General features: G+C 37.5%; 1 protein-coding gene across 2 annotated transcripts in view; it reads right to left on the reverse strand.

The window, feature by feature from the left end:
- The window catches only part of lft (lowfat), a 298,961-nt gene that overhangs the window by 90,507 nt on the left and 185,847 nt on the right, over positions 1-22,607 (reverse strand). Inside the window, exon 1 of one of the 2 annotated variants that reach the window (XM_067124177.1) lies at positions 4,814-5,863. The exons of the other annotated variant lie outside the window; for it this stretch is intronic. Within the exon in view, the coding sequence (XP_066980278.1) occupies positions 4,814-4,901 (88 nt within the window). The 5' untranslated portion in view covers positions 4,902-5,863. Of the gene's footprint in view, positions 1-4,813; positions 5,864-22,607 lie in introns of those variants that run through there. 2 annotated transcript variants of the gene reach the window in all.

The following is a 22,607-nucleotide window of genomic DNA, read 5'->3' on the forward strand; positions in this document are numbered from 1 at the left end:
CCCATGCAAAAACTGTAATGAAATTTATGATGGGGAGGCTTTAATATCTATTTCACAAAATTTGTGTAAACAATCATGATGAGATATGGTTGAGAGAGCAATGATTTTCACGTATATATAAGAGATAATGGTCATGCCATAACCTGAAGTGAATCTAGGCTATTTACAAAAACAACTACCAACACAAAAGGAAGGTTCTGGAATCTGCCATTACCAGTACAACTGATATGAACCTGTCAGGCCATTTGGAATCTTACTTCACTTACGAGGCATTCTCAAGACACAGTCTTAAGGAAGCATTCCAGCATATACACCCATCAGACTCGACCCAGGCTGGAACTAACACGGGCTAAAACAATGAAGACTTGACCCCTCTCATCAAAGGGAAAGTGTCACTTCTAATCCCTCCAGCGTCATTATTCCACAACTGTCTGTTCCATACAAACACTATCATCTTCAACTGAACACATTCAAAGTTGTCATCATCAATCAAAATAGATGGTTTTGCGCAGACAGCAATTTTATAGGTTTTTAAATTACACACACACACACACATCACTTATGCACACACAACTTATTCATAACCAAAATTATTAAATAAACATTCCTTAATATAAAGTTCACTATTCTGGCTCTGACCAGGATTTGAATAAATGCCTTTATGAGTTTGGTAGTGAGGAAACAGGAACTCATCCGTTAAGTTAACAAGAGAGAGAAATGTTGATTTCAACTCTGCAACACATTCCATTCCTGCACTCAACATCAAACCATCTCGACCATGATAACTAGGCTATATGGCTAAGTCGTTAAAACTGAATTTTTTTCCAAGTTCTGCTATATGTACCGATGTAGTGTTGAAAGATGGCACCCCAGTTGTAAGAAGCATGCAAACATCTATTTAGAGAAGCTGCAGTGGATCCAACATAGCAATTACCAAGGGTTGACATAGCCCTTTGGAAGATGTAAATTTGTGTGCCACTTTTCATAACCTCTGCACCTTTATCATAATGGCTACAGCATATTGTATGGTAGTACTAAACAGCATGATAATGTTTGCTGTAGCAGTGGACATCAAAGTTGGTGTGCCTCTATGTGCATACTATGCAAAATGGCTACTAGACGCATTATTTGTATTGTATGGTCCCTTTATGTATACTACCCAAAGGAGTTACAACAGTGCTTGTATCAGGGCACTTTCCACAGAGGTTCAGGCAGCAGCCCAAATTTGTGCGCTCTGGTAAACTACAGTTTCATATCAATCTTAATTTTCAGTAATGGTTATATCCAGGAAAGGGAGAAGCTCTGCTCGATGGTGAGGCTCAGAACCAAATTACTCTTCAGGGAGTCATCCAGTTTGGTAACATCTCCATCAGTGCTGATGGCTTTAAAACATTTACATCAGTCTGTAACTTCTATTCTTTGAAGGTTATGCCCAAGATCGATTTGATGAGATCAATTTCACGTGATTTAAGAGTTGGGACTATTGACCCGGCATTGAAAACAGTTGGCTGTTCAGCACTTATGGTCATGCATAATTAAATGCGTTCTTGTCCTTTGACTTCTAAGACCTTGAATTCAATCTGTATGTTTGCTTCATTTGTGGGGTCTGTAAGAAAGTACTGTAGTTCAATACTCAAAGCCAAGTATGACTCTTACCCCTGGATCTACCACAGAATGTTGAATACCCTTCACTAATGCATGTTTTATATCCCATAGTCTTTCATGGTAAAAAACTTTTGGGGCTTTTAACTAGAACTTTTAACCTTGGTGGCAGATGGACATACAGCTGGCTGGACACATGACAGGTCAATTACGAGGCGCCTCCATTCAGTAAACCCACGTAAAATAAGTCTAATCCTTCGGGCCAGCCCTAGGAGAGCTGTTAATCAGCTCAGTGGTCTGGTAAAACTAAGGTACACTTAACTTTAACGTAGGCATAACAATGCATTTGGCACGGTACTGTACAGATATCTATGCTGCCCTAAAATGGAAGACTGAATTATCTGCAAAAATACAAAACTGAGAAAATTGGTAGACACTCCCTTGCCTTACTACTGATTTTGCTGATACTGCAAATGGGATCCCCTAAATACTCGTGGAAAGCATTGAAGAATCATTCTGAAACTGCAGTAACTTGTGTTGTGCTTCACGAGCCCAATAGGTGGCATATCTCAATTTTGAAAATTTTGCAGATACTGCGGTTTTCCACTTTAGGGCAGTATAGGAGCAATTCTCACTGAAGGTAATGCACCATTACACCTCCTCCCATGATAGGCATTACTTCAGGGTGTTTGTAAGGTCCCTTTTATTTTACCTACAATCTTGCTCCCTTTCTTCAATCTTGCTGTCCATCAGTCTAAAGTGTTATTTCTTTAGACTATGTAACTGTGAGGTTTTCTCCAATTCCAACTTTAGGGCCATCTACTTTATCTCCTTCATTAAGTGGATCTCTTGATCTCCAACCACTCCAATTCCTTCTAACGGTCTTTAGCACTGAATGGCCGAAAGTCCCAACTGAATTGAATATAGGGTTTAGGCTCAAGGCCAAGCGCTGGGACCTACTAGATCATTCAGCGCTGGAAAGAAAATTGAGAATACGTAGGTTTGAAACGTGAAACAAGAGGTAAACCTTGCAGTTGCACTAAGAAATAATTGTTAGGAGAGGGTGGAAAGCAAGATGGAAGATATTTTATATGAATGGAGGTACAGTGAAAGGAATGAAAGGAGTTGCAACTAGGGGGCGAAGGCACGCCACAAAGAACCTTAAGTAGTGCCTACATTGCACTGCATGAGGTGCACCGACGACAGTAACCCCCTAAGGGAGAAAGTCCCCAGTGCTTGGTCTATCAGACAGCCTAAACTTCATATCAAAAGTTACAGGAGCAGTTCCTAATTCTTAGGTGCCACTATAGTAGGAGGTCTACCTAGTGGATCAAATGTGTTTCGCTTTGTTTGGCCTAGTACTCGCCCATCGGGGATCAAATGTGATCCAAGTGCACTTGGGGACATTTGATCCCCGAGGGGCTAGTACTAAACACGGTGAAACAATGTAGAAGCAGGCAGACGGCCTACTATAGTAGCACCGAAATTTCTTTCAAAAAAACAAAGCAGCAGCTCACAGTTGAACACCTTAAATTCCAATAACATTTAAAAGGCCTGCTTACTATTCTGGTGCTATTATATGACATCATACGTAAAATTTTCAAAAAAATTGTACTAACAAATATTCTGACACTGGGATGAAGTATTTATGGTTGGTGTAACTACCTACCGATCGCAGTAGAGGCTGTTCAAAGAGAATTGTCATTAAAAACAAGTCCAAAATTGAAACTTCAACATTTTTAAAAATTTGTCCTTTTTTTCAAGAACTTCTTCAATGGTAATTTAGACAGTTATTTTTCCGGTGAAAAACGAATTTATATATATCTATGTTTTATAGACATTTACCAACCACAAAGAATGTATTTTACCCAAGACGAGTTTTGGAACCCCCAACAATGTAAATGTGGGAGTTTTACCAGAGACGAGATCTAAGCTTCTCTGAGTTGACAAAGAACAAACGAGGTTGCAGGAGCATAAACCCCTTGGAACCTTATTATTTTATTTTTACGTTATTCGAATAATGAACCAAGTACAGGCAACCTTACCAACAGAGGCAAAATTCCTTTCCTTTTCATACATAAATTTTGGGAAGGTACGAGACAGTTAACTGTTCAGTGATACTACACAAATCTGTTGTACATTGACTAAATGCCGTCTATAACTTCAACGTAATCCAAAGCACAACAGGCGGCAAAATGCTGGACAAAAATAAGTTTCAAAAATTTTCTTAAAGTTTCTTTTTTTTTTTTTTTTTTTTTGCCTCCATAAAGCAGTTAGTTCAAGACATGGATATACAGTATTAACTTCACGGCTTGTCGTCTCCGAGATTTTTGGCTAGTTTCAGTACGATCACCTGCTGCGCTGATCTTTAACCATGTTTTGAACTGTTTGACTTTGATAATAGTTCACTGTAACTACGCGGTAATTCAATTATGGTCAACTGGCACAATGGAATTAATCTGAATGCATGCATAAAGCGTTCAGACTCACCCTTGGAATCGTTATATATACAGTATATACAGAGCCTAGTGAACGTAAACAAACTTTAATAACATATGGATGAGCTACATGAGCTACAGAAGCATACTTACATTTAAGTTAACTATACTTAAACACCCTGAAAAGGAACTGATGACTAAAAAAGTAATAATCATAAAACAAAGCACAAAAATGAAGCAAATTAAAGTCTTAAAAATGAAAGGAAAGATAACTCAGTCAGGCACATCATTTTAATTGAAGGCATCGCAACAAACCCAGATGACTTGATTTACTTTTCCTTTCGGTCCTGCGTTATTTTGGTGTTAACCCCTGGTTCCTTTTTGCGTGATTTTCGACTGCTCGAATCACGCTTAGGATATGCCTCTCCAAATACGGACTTGCAAGTGTGGTGTGATAAATGTTGAGTCAACAGATGAACAAGTAAAATGGTAAAATATCACCCAGCAACGACTAATAAAGAGAATTAAAGGAAGTCGAGAGAGCATTGTAGCTATTACAATTACATTATGTTATCGGGTAAAAAGTGACCAGTAGATTCTTTAAGTAACCACATGGTTGCTGAGAGCAGAAATGTGATGAGAGTAAAAAGATGAACTGGTAAAATGCACCACCCTAAAATAGCTAGTAAAAAAAATTAATTGCAGAACTTAAGTGAATATTAACAATTACCTTACACAGTTACAACTACGAGTGAGGGGGATTTTAGTCTCACCTTTAGACCGACTTCTATCTCTTCTGTCGGTGATCTCCTCGTACACATGTGCCACGTTCTGCACACTTATCAGTTCGGAAAGCAGCATTCTGAAGACTTCGGTGAGGCCTACGCGCGTACACAATTTCACCTTCAAAGCTTATTATGAATGAGCAGCTTAACCTGTCTGTCTATCAAGGGGGGTCACGAAGGCGTTTGGACAGAATCGGACAGTTCGGGACTTAGTTCCTTCTCCCCCGGAAGAAGAGGAAAGAGAAGGCTGAAAAAATAAGGCAAAATGGAAGAAAGAAAGAATGTTTTCTACTTTCTCTTCGAAAGACTGCTTTCACTGGCCAAGGGGGAGCCAATTTTTCATGGAGGGTAAAGCGGCTGCTACTACAGCACAACCTGTGATGAATGCAACCTGCAGAAGGGGGAGAGAGAGAGAGAGAGAGAGAGAGAGAGAGAGAGAGAGAGAGAGAGAGAGAGAGAGAGAGAAGGTGGACTGGGCAGAGGGCTACCAAGTTTCACTGGGACCAACAGAACCTTAGCGGGAGGTACACCCAAACTAGTTAAGAAGTTCGCCCCGTAACAATAGCCGAAACCCACGCTCTGAATACTGCTCCCGGCGTAACAACCAACCAAGCACTATTAACCATTACACAGGGTATATGAACGTGGTGGTGCTTCTTTTAGAACTTCCTTGCCCGAGACTGAAGAATCAAGAGGACGAACAGTATATAATGATAATACTCAGCAAATCCTCTGGATGAAAGTCCATGTAAACAAACATTTACAACAAAATCACCTCCCGACGACGGCTGCTGTGCATGAACACAGCCAACTCCTCAACGGGTCAAGTTGATCTTGTGCGAGGAATTCTCTGCCCCCTTCCCTTCACTAGCGTAGCAAGTTTCTGTTCCAAACAGCGGACGTACCGTACCGACAGACACAGACGGGGGGAGGGGAGAGAGAGGGAAAAAGAGAGAGAGAGAGAGAGGGCGAGCGAGCTATCACCACACGTCCTAATGGCACGACCGCACCACACCGACTAGACGCACTGGCGAAGCGTTCTCACAAAAAATCAGGGTAGGTGGTAGTGGCGAGAGGAGGGGGAGGAGGCCGCCTCCTCCTCCAGATGGGATCGTTTGGTCAGCTCTACACATCGGTCAGGGGCAGCGGGAAAATGGCCTGACCTTCTCGGGCGAGACATTATGACACGAACCTCAAAGCCTGATACGAACGAACTTCTGCCAGCCAGCCACCAAACCATCCCGAAAACCCCTTTCCAGCATACCCACAACTGCTAACGCATATTACTGTTACTTCTGCTATTACTAATACTCCACCTCCCCCCCACCCCCTCCTCCTCACTTAATACCTACTTTTCTACCAGGTGCTCTCTCTCTTTCTCCTCCTTCCTTTATTATGAGCGCAGTTGCAATTCATTCGGATACTTGAACCGTCCTTTTAACTATAAGTATCTTTTCAAAACAGGTGACTGAATCAAACCCCCAACTCCTTTCAGTCACACAATAAGTGGACAATTGATGAACAACATTACTATGGCACGTTTGAGGCAGGGAGAAAGGGAAGAGAAAGGTCGAGTTAAATACAAGGAGATACAGCTCATTACAAACAATACTCAATTAATTACATTTGTTCCACTGCAAAATGTTACGAAACTTTTTGTAAGAAATCTCGTCTTCATAAACTTCATTTTACACACACATATATGTATATGAAATAAAACGGCCCATAAAAACACTATACACACGTTTCAACCATATTATATTTTAGATTTATTTCTGTATCCACGTTCACAGGGATACAAAAGTATACGAAATATGTGGTTGCAGCGTGTGTATATTGTTTCATGGGCCTTTTTATTCATATACTGTATATGTATATATATATATATATATATATATATATATATATATATATATATATATATATATATATATATATATATATATATATATAAACAGAATCACGAAAATATGGAACGTGATGAATATATATACATAGACAAAATTCACGAAGGAAAGAGAAACAACGGAGAGCTGCAAGGCATTTCTGAATTATACGAGTAGTCCTTTACCTAGCTTTATATATTTATACTAAATATTATATATATATATATATATATATATATATATATATATATATATATGTGTGTGTGTGTGTGTGTGTGTGTGTGTGTGTGTGTGTATTAACTTTATCACATACACAATTGTTCTGTGCATTAGTAGAATTACTAAAAGGACCTCATTCAAACTGGATGGTGTCTAATACTTCATAATGTGTACCGTTTGTCCAAGAAAGCTTGTAACTTTTTCTGAATAAATACTCCATTAGATACCATCCAGTTTGGATGAGGCCCTTTAGTATATATATATATATATATATATATATATATATATATATATATATATATATATATATATATATATATATATATATACATAGTACATATATATATATATATATATATATATATATATATATATATATATATATATATATATATATATATATAGTTTCCATCTGGAGGCTGGAATAACTTTAGAAACTAGGATGGAATAACTTTAGAAACTAGGCTAACAAAGTAGTATGAATAGAAACTCGAGTAATATGTGTTTGTTTTCACAGGCCTTACAAGTTGACTCAGAGTAGAGACTTTCGTAAGGAAAGATCGTTATAGATCGTTTGCCAAAAATTCTCTAGGAAACAGACAAAACAGTTCTTGTATGTCTACAGTAAAGTTACTTGGATCTTCGCATTTTCAACGTACATTACTGTCATCAACAGATCGCTACCCAATGTTTTCATCATGAAGGAGACTGTCTGGCCTACGCTATTTGACGGTAGGCTACTGACTGCCAGCCAGGTTTCCCAGAAGCAAGTTACCACAGACGCTGTCGTCATGGCAAGGAGAAATGGCTTACATACGTCTCCAAGAGGCGGAAGACGGTCTTGGTTACCCCCTGCAAAAAGTTCCATCACTTCAAATAGTTTGGAAGACTGTTCAATTGAACGAAGCTGAACTGAAGCTCCAAAAAGTTAAGTATACCTTTGTTTAACCAGACCTCTGAGCTGATTAACAGCTCTCCTAAGGCTGGCCCGAAGGATTAGACTTATTTCATGTGGCTAAGAACCAATTGGTTGCCTAGCAATGGGACCTACAGCTTATTGTGGAATCCGAACCACATAATACAGAGAAATGAATTTCTACCACCAGAAATAAATTCCTCTAATTCTTCATCGGCCGACCGGAGACTCGAACTCGGGCCTAGCAGAGTTCTATCCGAGAACTCAACCGACTCGTCCAACGAGAAACTACTGAAGCTCCAAGGGGTGGTGGGGTGCTTTCAGGCTTAAACGCAAGCGTTTCAAATATGGTCCACTTCGCTTTTTGAAAACGTTGCGGTAGTGTTTTCAAGGCAGCGTTTTCTTCAGGGTAGTGTTTTGAACGTTCTTCACCGGTTCAGACACAGGAACCTTAACGGAACAGTTGCTTTGCCCACTTGAACTTTCCCGAGTCAGTCAGCCTGGGAGTCTCTCTCTCTCTCTCTCTCTAACAGATTCCCCACTTACCGAGCTTTGCTCTTGTAGAGATATGGTAGACCTCAAAAGCAGAGAAACTTCTCCCATATACATACATACATACATACATACATACATACACACACACACACACACACACATATATATATATATATATATATATATATATATATATATATATATATATATATATATATATATATATATGTGTACTAAAGTTTTAAGTTTTATTTACTTGCTTTTGTATTCCTATCCTCAATCACAAGTCTTCGAATTGTTTCTCTTTTTATAGAGGAGAGGAATGCTGGGTGAATGAATGGGAAACCTCCACTATAAATAAATATAATATATATATATATATATATATATATATATATATATATATATATAATATATATATATCATATATATGTGTGTGTGTGTGTGTGTACATATACAGCAGTAAATGTTTCTCCTTAATGGGACGGCTCGAGAGAAAACCACACAACAGTCATAGCCACCTTCATATTTTAATAACTGAATTGTTGATTTCCCTGAGCAGAAAACTCCTACATCAGGGCCCTCCTTTCTAATGCATCTTTCATACCAGCTATCTTGCGCTTTTTAATGCCACCTTTCTTCTTGTCTTATCAAACTTTTTAACCAACCTGCCGTCCACCATTCTTCCTAACATGACCAAACCATCTTAAAAATCAATGCTGTACTATCCGCAAAACCAGCCATTCCATAACTCCATTCCCAACTTAATTTCTTATTCTATAGCTTTGCTCGTGCGTTTTCTGTCACTTGCACGGACTCACTGAACAACCAGGGAGACATAACGCAGTGTCACAGACACCTTCAACAACAAACTGGTTACTGTCCCATCTACGTATCCTAAAACGTGTTTTTGCTTCCATCGAAATGTTTCATATCTCTCAACAACTCTCCTACACAATATGATCATCACCCTTCACAATGTCAATCTATTCACTTCTATCAAAAGTTTCTTCTAGGTCTATGTCCGACACACAGCTTTTTACTTTTAATTTCTAACGACTGTTTCATGACAGACATTTGGTCCACTCACACACACACTTTTCTGCCCAAGTCCACGTGTTGTGTTCTTTCCCTATTAATCCCTCCACCCTCTGTCTTACATGACAGTCAAAATCTTACTATACTCATTCCCTAATTTACTAAGTTGCATAAGGCTCCTATATTCTCAAGGTTGCTTCTACCACCTTTATATCTTAATATAATGGAACATGGTTCCCCTCATCCATTTTTCAGAGGGTGTTCCTCATCCATATGAATGGGAATACATACAGTAGAAGGGCGAGGATGAAAATCAACAAAACGGAAGGAGTTTCTGGGGCACTGAGTCATCAGCAAGTGTTCACAGGCACAGGCGCATGTCAAGAAGAAAACAATTAATGGAACAATGACTTGAGAGGAAACAGAAAATTGCTACTGGTCCAATTGATCATGTGTACAGCTCCAGAAGAGGACGGATATGGTAGTCAAGTGGTAATAATAGTGTGCTGAATCCAAACAAGAGCTTTCGCTAAGAACAGAAGTTGTAATGAAGATGTAGAGAAAGGTTAATGAGCAAGTGGAATGCTGCTGTCTGATAAGAACACAGGCTAGTGTTGATGAATAAATATTTTGAAGCACTATTGAAGATGAAGGCTAGCAAACAGGTGTATAATCAAGAATGATTGTGGAAGACACTGCTGATGCTGTAAGTGTGCATTTATGAGACTGAAGACTAGGAAGACACCAGAATTTGTAGGATTATGAGTAAGTTGCAAGTTTAGAGAGTAACTGTAAGACTGACACCTGGCCAGGGTTTGTAAAGTATGTTAGGTTGAGGGAAAGTCTCCATAGGAATGAGTGAAACAGGTAATCATTCCTTTACAAGACATGAAAGGTAAAAGAGGTAAGAGTAATTATAGAAACAAAGACATTAAGTACAACTGGGGAAGATTTTACTGAGAGAGTAAGGCACAAAACAAGACTGATAAGACAAGAGCTGTGAGGGTTTAGATAAAGAAAGTGAACGGATCAAATGTTTGTTGTGAAACAGCTGTGTGGGAAGTTTGAGATTAAGAGAACTGGCTGTATCTAGCATGCATGTGCATAGAGTAACTTGATAAAGCTGCACTCGATGACATAGAATAAAATTGGCTGGGGGTAGTTGAAAGATTTTATGATGGAAATGAAAGTAACTCGTTTGACATAAAAATGTCCAAGGACCATTTAAGATTTTTTACGAATGGCATTCTGAGAAAATTTGCTGGAAGGAACTGGATGAATGTGGGGGTAAGGTAAGTCGAGTTGTAAATGGATTTTTGAAGTTGCTAATGATAACATGTTAGTTGGTGATAATGAGGGGAAGCTGCAGTGCTGGAGAAAGTTTCAACATGCTTTATGAGGAAAGAGACGGTGTGAATCTAAGGTAATTAACGTAAACGAAAGATGAAGAATGTCTAATATGGATTGCGGAAGAATGGAAGTGGCTGATTTTCATAGGTATTTCGTGACAACTAAACCACAGACAGAACACATAAGATGTATCTGAATTCGACAGCTCCAGGTACGTTTGGGTTAGACTTCAAATCTCTCTTGGTAGTATAACTGATGAAGTGACAACCTAAAGTCTTAAAGCAGGTGTGGATTCGAATCCTATCATCATGAAGGGAAAAGGCTTTTTAGTTTATTTCTTATTGGATTCAAAGGCTTGTAATGTTCAAAAATATGATAAAGACAAGGATCTCAAGGGTCATTTTGACAATATTATATATATATATATATATATATATATATATATATATATATATATATATATATATATATATATATATATATATATATGTATAGTATATTATATGACTGTGAAATATTTTCTGTTAAAACAGAATTCCAATAAATATAAGGGAGCCCATAGAAACGGCAAATTTTGGAATATAAAGGCTATATTTCAGAGACTAAACTGTCTCCCTCCTCAGGCAAATTCACTATTTGCCTGACGAGAGAGACAATTTGGTCTCTGCAATATAGCGTTTATTTTCCACATTTTGGCATTTCTATAGGCTCCTTATGTTTGATACATTATATATATATATATATATATATATATATATATATATATATATATATATATATATATATATATATATATATATATATATATATATATATATATATATATATATATATATATATGTGTGTGTGTGTGTGTGTGTGTGTGTGTGTGTGTGTGTGTGTGTGTGTGTGTGTGTGTGTGTGTGTGTGTAATAGCCACAATGGACTCAAGTACAGGTTAGGGGTAACATTCTGAAAAAATCGGGTACAAGCTCGAATCCTGCCACGGGCGCCACAGTTTTTTCTGTGTTTCTTTATTTGGGTCTTAGGCTTTGCATTGATAAGCAAATCTAAGTTTCATATCTGATAAAAATTAACCAGTGACTTCTATAATAATCATACAGAATATAGTTTTTTACTGACTGAGTGCATTCAGTTTCACTACCGTCTTCTGTGCTATGCTCTTTCTTACTGTCACATAAGGATGTTCTAATATTATCTGCAATAACAATGCATGCGTCAAAGTACCAATTAACAGTCAATTGACATCAAAATATCTTACTTTTCAACTTTATCAAAAGACCACAGTATCTCAAAGAAGAACTTGGCATATTTAAGTCAAATATCAAGATTTACAATAAATGGAGGAGTATGAAGAATGTGTCAAATGCCAAGATTTACAATAAATGGAGGCGTATGAAGAATGTAAAATTCCAAGATTTATAATAAATGGAGGTGTATGAAGAATGTGTCAAATGCCAAGATTTACAACAAATGGAGTTGTATGAAGAATGTATCAAATGCCAAGATTTACTATAAATGGAGGTGTAAGAAGAATGTGTCAAATGCCAAGATTTACAATAAATGGAGGTGTATGAAGAATGTGTCAAATGTCAAGATTTACAATAAAATGGAGGTGTATGAAGAATGTGTAAAATTCCAAGATTTACAATAAATGGAGGTGTATGAATAATGTGTCAAATTCCAAGATTTACAACAAATGGAGGTGTATGAAGAATGTGTCAAATGCCAAGATTTACAATAAATGGAGGTGTATGAAGAATTTGTAAAATTCCAAGATTTACAATAAATGGAGGTGTATGAAGAATGTGTAAAATTCCAAGATTTACAATAAATGGAGGTGTATGAAGAATGCGTCAAATTCCAAGATTTACAATAAACGGAGGTGTATGAAGAATGTGTCAAATTCCAAGATTTACAATAAATGGAGGTGTATGAAGAATATGTAAAATTCCAAGATTTACAATAAATGGAGGTGTATGAAGAATATGTAAAATTCCAAGAGTTACAATAAATGGAGGTGTATGAAGAATGTGTCAAATTGCAAGATTTACAATAAATGGAGGTGTATGAAGAATGTGTCAAATTCCAAGATTTAGAACAAATGGAGATGTATGAAGAATGTGTCAAATTCCAAGATTTACAATAAATGGAGGTGTATGAAGAATGTGTAAAATTCCAAGATTTACAATAAACGGAGGTGTCTGAAGAATGTGTAAAATTCCAAGATTTACAATAAATGGAGATGTGTAAAAATGCCAAGAATGAAAAATGTCAAATGCCAAGATTTACAACCAAGATTTACAATAAACGGAGGTGTATGAAGAATGTGTCAAATGTCAAGATTTACAATAAATGGAGGTGTATGAAGAATGTAAAATTCCAAGAACAATAAATGGAGGTGTATGAAGAATGTGTCAAATTCCAAGATTTACAATAAATGAAGGTGTATGAAGAATGTGTCAAATTCCAAGATTTACAATAAATGGAGGTGTATGAAGAATGTGTTAAATTCAAATTTACAATAAACCAAGATTTACAATAAATGGAGGTGTATGAAGAATGTGTAAAATTCCAAGATTTACAATAAACGGAGGTGTATGAAGAATGTATGTGTCAAATTCCAAGATTTACAATAAATGGAAGAATATGTCAAATGCCAAGATTTACAATAAACATGTGTCAAATTCCAAGATTTACAATAAATGGAGGTGTATGAAGAATGTGTCAAATTCCAAGATTTACAATAAATGGAGGTGTATGAAGAATGTGTCAAATTCCAAGATTTACAATAAATGGAGGTGTATGAAGAATGTGTCAAATTCCAAGATTTACAATAAATGGAGGTGTATGAAGAATGTCAAATGCCAAGATTTACAATAAATGGAGGTGTAAGAATTAAAATTCCAAGATTTACAATAAATGGAGGTGTATAAGAATGTGTCCAAGATTTACAATAAATGGAGTGTATGAAACATGTGTCAATTCCAAGATTTACAATAAAGATTTACAATAAATGGAGGTGTATGAAGAATGTGTCAAATTCCATGATTTACAATAAATGGAGGTGTATGGAGAATGTGTCAAATGCCAAAATTTACAATAAATGGAGGTGTATGAAGAATGTGTCAAATTCCAAGATTTACAATAAATGGAGGTGTATGAAGAATGTGTCAAATGCCAAGATTTACAATAAACGGAGGTGTATGAAGAATGTGTCAAATTCCAAGATTTACAATAAACGGAGGTGTATGAAGAATGTGTCAAATTCCAAGATATACAATAAATGGAGGTGTATGAAGAATGTGTCAAATGCCAAGATTTACAATAAAAACGGATTTACAATAAATGGAGGTGTATGAAGAATGTGTAAAATTCCAAGATATACAATAAAATGGAAGTGTAAAAATCCAAGATATACAATAAATGAGGTGTATGAAGAATGTGTCAAATGCCAAGATTTACAATAAATGGAGGTGTATGAAGAATATGTAAAATTCCAAGATTTACAATAAATGGAGGTGTATGAAGAAGAATGCCAAGATTTACAATAAAGATTTACAATAAATGGAGGTGTAAGAAGGTGTAAAATTCAAGATTTACAATAAATGTGAAAAATGTGTAAAATTCAAGATTTTGTATGAAGAATGTGTAAAATTCCAAGATTTTGTATGAAGAATGTGTAAAATTCCAAGATTTTGAATGAAGAATGTGTAAAATTCCAAGATTTTGTATGAAGAATGTGTAAAATTCCAAGATTTACAATAAACGGAGGTGTATGAAGAATGTGTCAAATTCCAGGGGAGAATCACAGAGTCAACAGGAAGCGTTTGCGGTTTCAGGGGGGCGGCGAGAGACGGAATGAAAACAGTGAGTGTCTCGAGGAGGAAGTGCGAAGTTTAGCCGAAGGAAAAAACAAAAGGGGAAAAAACAAACAAGTAAAAAATGCGCCGAAGTTTCTTCCGCAAAATCGAGTTTTCTGTACAGCGCATAATCAAGGCCACCGAAAGCAGATCTATCTTTCGGTGGTCTCTGTATAATGCTGTATGAGCCGCGGCCCATGAAACTTTAACCACGGCCCGGTGGTGGCTTGTCCTATATTGTTGCCAGATGCACGATTGTGGCTAACTTGAACCTTAAATAAAATAAAAACTACTGAGGCTATAGGGCTGCAATTTGGTATGCTTGATGATTGGAGGGTGGATGATCAACATATCAATTTGCAGCCCTCTAGCCTCAGTAGTTTTTAAGATCTGAGGGCGGACGGACAGTCAAAGCCGGCACGATATTTTCTTTTACAGAAAACTAAAAATGATTATTTACGTGAAATTACCAGAAATTGGGTGGGGGGAGATCGTCTATAAGAATACAAGAGGATGGACAACATCGTCAATAAGAAGGAGAAAGAAAAGATGGAAAATATAAATAAAAAAAAGGGGGGGGGAAAGGTGAGCAAGAACCTTAGAGAGAATATAAAGCTGTTGCTTCAGGAAAGATGTAACAGAAAGGAAGGTTAATGAATAAATGGGTATCAGAATAAAATGAAAAAGAAGAGAAGCCGCCTGGAGGAAATGCATTCCAGGCCCAATGTAATTAGTATTCTGAGGAATTGCTGAATGTGGAAGATAAAAAAAGAAAACGAGCTGAAGGGGTTAGGTAATTCTGAGATGCTGCTGGTGTACACTGGTGAAAGTGCGACTAAGTGGCTGACCATTATGTGTAAGGTATGTCTGGATGAAGGAAAGGTTCTAAATTAATGTGAGAGAGGAATAATAGTGTCTATGTATCAGAACTATGGGATGCATAATGTAACTTAGCACAGCAGGACAGGTGTATGATAAAGCTTTTAAATGAAAAAGTAAGAAAGATGACAGAAGGACTGACAGGAGAAGAACACTGCTAGTTAAGTGTATATTATGAAACAGATATTTGAGAATTATAAAATAAGGGGAAAAGATGGATGTCACATACACTGACCGAAAGAAAGCTAATGAAAGAAAGATTATATTAATAGAGAGGCAGAGTAAGGATGTTGATATATGATGTAGATGCTAACTTCTTGAGTGGGATAACGTAATAAGAGCAATGCTGTATGGTAAGAACATGGGCCAAGAGTGGGGTATACTGCCCTAAATTTGAACACTGCAGTATCTGCAAAATTTTCGAAATTGAGATACGCCACCTATTGGGCTCGTGAAACACAAATACACAAGTTACCGCATTTTCAGAATGATTCTTCGGTGCTTTATTTAGGGGTCCCATTTGCTGTATCTGCAAAATCAGCAGTAAGGCAAGGGAAAATTGCAGTATCTGCAAAATTTTCGAAGTTGAGATACGCCACCTATTGGGCTCGTGAAACACTAATACGCAAGTTATCGCATTTTCAGAAAGGTTCTTCAGTGCTTTATTCAGGGGGTCCCATTTGCTGTATCTGCAAAATCAGTAGTAAGGCAAGGGAAAACTGCAGTATCTGCAAAATTTTCGAAATTGAGATACGCCATCTATCGGGCTCGTGAAACACTAATACACAAGTTACCGCATTTTCAGAATGATTCTTCAGTGCTTTATTCAGGGGGTCCCATTTGCTGTATCTGCAAAATCAGTAGTAAGGCAAGGGAAAACTGCAGTATCTGCAAAATTTTCGAAATTGAGATACGCCACCTATCGGGCTCGTGAAACACTAATACGCAAGTTACCGCAGTTTCAGAATGATTCTCCAATGCTTTATTCAGGGGGTCCCATTTCCTGTATCTGCAAAATCAGTAGTATGGCAAGGGAAAACTGCAGTATCTACCATTTTTCTCAGTTTTGTATTTTTGCAGATACTGCAGTCTTCCATTGTAGGGCAGTACAGAATACTGATATTTGCAGATCATTCATTATACAGACTTGGGGTAGCGAAAAGAAACTGCAGAAACCAGCGACAAAGTTCAGTGTTTGCAACTGAGGGTGAATGTGAAGAAAGGTAAGGTTATGAAAGCATGTGAAAACCTGGAAACTGGAGCAATATATGTTAATATGGGCGTTGGAAGAATGGAAGCAATACCTTCTTAAGTCAATATTGTGGTAGAATGTAAGAAGAGAAAGAGGGGAGGCTTAGAATAGGTGAAGCACAGAAGTTAACAGGATATGTGCCAAAGACTGGGAGTGTCTACTGAAGCAAGGTTGGAATGCATCAAGGGACTGGTAAGCAGTAAGTGGGGATGCTGAATGCAAATGAAAAACTTGGAAGCTGTAGAGTTGCATGGGTTAATTATTTAGTGTCTATGGAATAACAGGACTCGAAGTATATGAAATATTGATGGATATATCTAAAAGTGGTTACAGGGCTAGCATAGGTTGGAAGGAAACTTGGATCAGAGCTTCTGTAACAGCTGGCCATGCAAGAAGAATGGAGGATAAGAGGCTGGAGGTGAGAGTGCACAATTCGGTAGTGTTAGGAACAAAGAAGAGAGCAGGTTTCTAGAGAAGGCTGGCTTCAAGGGAGGAAAGGGGTACTGGACGGGAAATGCCTCAACATGCCTGATTTTTCTTGGTCTTAAACTCTGACACTTCGTATTGATTTGGAGTTTTCAGGTCACAACTAAGTTTCTATCAAGGTGAAGGTCAAATTTGGTTTCCACACTCAACAATCTCGTTCTCCTGTATTATACAGTCTCAACACAATTCCTGTGCGTGCGAATGCTTACCATTCGTACTGCACTACCAGAACCAGCACAAACAAATAGCCTGCACTACTGCCAAGTTGGATAAAAAAGACTGTGGCTGAGAGCGCACAACTCATTCGGCAGCGGTTTCTGAAAAAAATAGCATATTCTCCCAACTTTGTCATTCCGTTCATCAAATCCACGTGCAAATGATTATCTGAGTTCATATCTTAACCGTCCTGATTCCCGGTTTTAATACTATCATTATTACTATTATTTATTTATTTATTTATTTACTTTTTTTTTTTGGTGCATCACAGTCATCCTATTCGACTGGGTGGTTTTCATAGTGTCGGGGGGTTCCGGGTTGCATCCTGCCTCCTTAGGAGTCCATCACTTTTCTCACTAAGTGCGCTGTTTCTAGTAGCACACTCTTCTGCATGAGTCCTGGAGCTATTTCAGCATCTAGTTTTTCCAGGTTCCTTTTCAGGGATCTTGGGATCGTGCCTAGTGTTCCTATGATTATGGGTACAATTTCCACTGGCATATTCCACATTATTATTATTATTATTTATTATTATTATTATTATTATTATTATTATTGCTGAAATATTTTCCATTCCATTAACTATCTTTCTAATAGGCCAACTTCCCTAACCCAGTTCACATCATCACAAACTCATCTCATTGTTTTCTTCATTTCATTGTTATTTTTTACAAACATCATCTTCAACTAAATTTATCCATTACCATTACAAAATCCCTTTCACCAATATTCATCTCTCATAACAACTGAATTTTATCATTTCAGCAGATACCCATGATGCTTGATTACATGTAAAAATCAGGCCATAGGCGAAACACTGGGAACTATGAGGACATTCAGCGCTGAAACGGAAACTGACAGTAAAAGGTTTCAAAGGTGTAGAAGGAAGAAAAACCTCAAAGCAGTTGCACTATGAATCAACTGTTAGGAAAGGATTGAGGAGAGTAAGATGGGAGAAAGAGAATATGAAAAGAGGTACAGTAAAAGGATTATTATTAAAATAGCTTAACCAGACCACTGAGCTGACTAATCAGCTCTCATAGGGCTGGCCCGAAGGATTAGGATGAAATACTAGGTCTAGGCCACAGTAGGCCTAGAACTGGGACCAAACAGGTCATTCGCATGATGGTGAATAAATGAAAATGAAGTTTAAAAGAAAAAACTGTATAATGAACATAAACGAAAGGGGTTGCACCTATGGGCCTATAAAAGGCACGCTGCAAAAGTTAGGTATACCTTAGTTTAACCAAACCACTGAGCTGATTAACAGCTCTCCTAGGGCTGGCCCAAAGGATTAGACTTATTTTACGTGGCTAAAAACCAACTGGTTACTTAGCAATGGGACCTACAGCTTATTGTGGAATCCGAACCACATTATAGCGAGAAATGAATTTCTACCACCAGAAATAAATTCCTCTAACTCTTCATCAGCCGGCCGGGGGAACTGAACTCCGGCCCATCAAGTGACAGTCCGAAGTTCTACCGACTCACCCAACGAAGGGCTAAAGGCACGCTGCAAAGAACCTTAACAAGCAATGCCTACAATGCACCACGCTAAAGTTAGGCATGAGTCAGTCTGCCAGTTTTGGAGGTCAACCTCACAGTATCATTCAAAGTGGATATCTCGCCTCCAATAGTTCGGCAGTCTAACAACCAAGAGAGCCGCGCAGTCAGTCAGTCGATAGACAGAAAAAACAAGCGACGCTGCCCAATTTCGAGATCTCATCTGCATCACTAAGCGTGGCCCAGAAGAACATCCCTTGTGTCTCCAATGTGTAATTCCAAGAGCTCGCCGTCGATGTATCAAGTTTACGAACTTAGATTGTCCGTGTGTCTGAGAGAGAGAGAGAGAGAGAGAGAGAGAGAGAGAGAGAGAGAGAGAGAGAGAGAGAGAGAGAGAGAGACTATGTGTATAAATATATGTATGTATGTATGTATGTATGTATGTATGTATGTATGTATGTATATATATATATATATATATATATATATATATATATATAAACAATATTAGATGATATATATACATACATACATATATATATATATATATATATATATATATATATATATATATATATATATATATATTAGTATATATATATATATATATATATATATATATATATATATATATATATATATATATATATATATATATATATATATATATATATAAAAGAATGTAGTTGACTCAGGACGAACCGTGCTTACAAATCTTCAAATACAGAATGTTGAAAACATTCCGAGTTCGCTTGACAGGTGACACGAAAATAAAAGAAAACGTGTTTGGTTCTTTGTAAATGATTTTCCTCTTTGTGAACGAGCAGGGCAGAAAGCACAAGCAAATATTGAGCCAGGAAGAGACAGGCGTCCATCGAGAGCAGAATGGCCTCCTGCCCAATTCAAGGTTAGGATGGAACTCTGCACTTGCAGGCCTCAGATGCAAGACACTGTGGCCGAACAAAAATTATTGTAAAAACGGACACACTTCAGTTCATGATTTCTGCTGAGTTATGCACGAGAGATGAGAGTACACACGTGTGTGCATGCACACACACACACACACAAACACACACGTTTCTTTTCCTTGACTGCATGGAAACATTAACGGAATGTATATATATGTGCGTGTATATATATATGTATATATGTATGTATATGTACATATATATATGTAAATGATATAAGTATATATATATATATATATATATATATATATATATATATATATATATATATATATATATATATATATATATATATATAATATATATGCGAGAGACAGCATATATATGGGAAAACTACAAGCAACTGAGAAAACTACAAGCACACTACAAGCACGCTACAAGCAACAAAATAAAGATTACAAAAAGAAAACTCGGCTTTACACAAAACATCTACGATTAGAGGAAGCATAAAACCACTGTAATAAACGACCTTGGATTGCATTAGAACCCGTGGTTAATCCTAGACGCTAGCCGTTCCTCGTCTGAAGATCAACATCAGAGTGGTTTTATACACCTTTAATCTTCATTTTTTTTTTTTTGGTAAAACCTAGTATTGTTTGTGTAATCTTTTATTATACTGTATGCAGTAGTCTGCTTGAAAATGCCTCAGAGCAAAGGTAGAAAATCTTGCGCTCAGTTTTTATATTTCATATAACTTTTTCAATTTTTCATTCAAGTGTTAGAAGGTGATATATACAGACTATAAACACACACACATATATATACGCACAAATATATATATACAGTATACATTATATACATATAATATATTTATGTGTGTGTGTGTGTGTGTTCAATTACCACTGCCACTAGTATTCATACTGTGCATGTACAATACTCTTACTGAGGTCTTTTGCCAGCTTTTTGTCTCACTTCTTATCACAAGTTCTCTGTGCTGACTTGCCTCACCTGGAGTCACCCTAAATTTCCTCTTTACCACCACCACTACCACACCCACCTACTGACTGATCCATCTCCTTTTCTTCTTCTTCCACTGAGGCCCCCGTCTTCCTACAATTTTCAACCTTTACTTCTTTCAGTGCAGAAAATACTTGGGTAAAAGTAGTGTCTCTAGCGAGCACAGGGAGTCTGACATTCTTTTCTAACAGAAAGAGGTTTACAAAACAGAATATTTGCTTTCCCGCAGAAATATGGAAGCCTCTTGTAGGTGGCTTACTTTTCAAACGATGCCCCATCCTTGTTCTGGTTCGGAAGTCACAAACGTCTGCCAATTGCAGCGAGGAACGAACGAAAGAAAACCACTGCTGGAAACACCCCATTACCAGACAGTCTATGCATCTGGCATGATGAAAACCTCAACGCAATTGCACTATGAATCAGTTGTCAAGAGAGGGTGGAAAGTAAGATGGAAGAACGTATATAAGAACGGAGGTACAGCAAAGGGAATGAAAGGGGGTTGCTGCTAGGGACCGAGGGGACGCTGTAAAGAACCTTAAGTAAAGCCTACAGTGCACCACATGAGGTGTACTGACGGCCGTACCCCATTATGGGGAGCGGGAAAATAAAGTTTTCCTTCCAAAACGACTTATACGACTATTCTCCCGGTGACAGTGGTCATTCTCCACCAAAGAATGACTGAGACTGAGCGTGGCAATAAAATTGGTTCCTGGGTGAAACTTCACTGATTTTGTATGCTGCAATCTCCTTGCTCAGTCCTTCACTGGATGGGTCGATATCGTACTCGCCTAGCACTCTCCTAGGCCATCGTTCGATTCTCCGGCCGGCCAGTGAAGAATTAGAGGAATTTGTTTCTGGTGTTAGAAATTCACTTCTCGATATAATGTGGTTCGGATTCCACAATAAGCTGTAGGTCCCGTTGCTAGGTAACCAATTGGTTCTTAGCCACGTAAAATAAGTCTAATCGTTCGGGCCAGCCCTAGGAGAGTTGTTAACCAGCTCAGTGGTCTGGTAAAACTAAGGTATACTTAACTTTTTCCTTGCTCACTTGTAGTTAATTTTTTTCTGTAACTTGTTTTGTATGCATTGATGTTTGCCAAACCATTATAAATGCACTTTTACCTAGAGTGTTAAGTTAGAATTTACTTTGATATATGGGATAGGGTAGTTGGGTCAACCTGAGTCAGCCATAATCAGAGTTTTCACAAATGGGGTCAGAAAGGCAAATCACACCTGCTTCCTGCCTTTTTGCTCAGTAACTATGTTCAGCTCTTGTTTAATAAAAGGCTTCCGTTTGTGAAAAAGAATTCCTCTTGACTCTCACTAACTTTTAATAATTTTGCTTGATATTATACACTTGTACTTGAAGGTATTGATTCAGAATTACAAAAATTCAAAGATAAACAATTCAAACAACAAGAAAGAATGACATTTCAGTGCTGCAGTGAGGTCAGTTTCAGTGCATATCCATATAAATTTTGTTTCCTTGTTACTGAGAGTTAAGTATACCTTAGTTTAACCAGACCACTGAGCTGATTAACAGCTCTCCTAGGGCTGGCCCGAAGGGTTAGACTTATTTTACGCGGCTAAGAACCAATTGGTTAACTAGCAACGGTACCTACAGCTTATTGTGGAATCCGAACCACATTATAGCGAGAAATGAATTTCTATCCCAAGAAATAAATTCCTATAATTCTTCACTGACCGGCCGGAGACTTGAACGAGGGCCCAGCAGAGTGCTATCCGAGAACGGTACC

The sequence above is a fragment of the Macrobrachium rosenbergii genome, chromosome 22 (assembly GCF_040412425.1).
Source record: "Macrobrachium rosenbergii isolate ZJJX-2024 chromosome 22, ASM4041242v1, whole genome shotgun sequence".
Taxonomy (NCBI): domain Eukaryota; kingdom Metazoa; phylum Arthropoda; class Malacostraca; order Decapoda; family Palaemonidae; genus Macrobrachium; species Macrobrachium rosenbergii.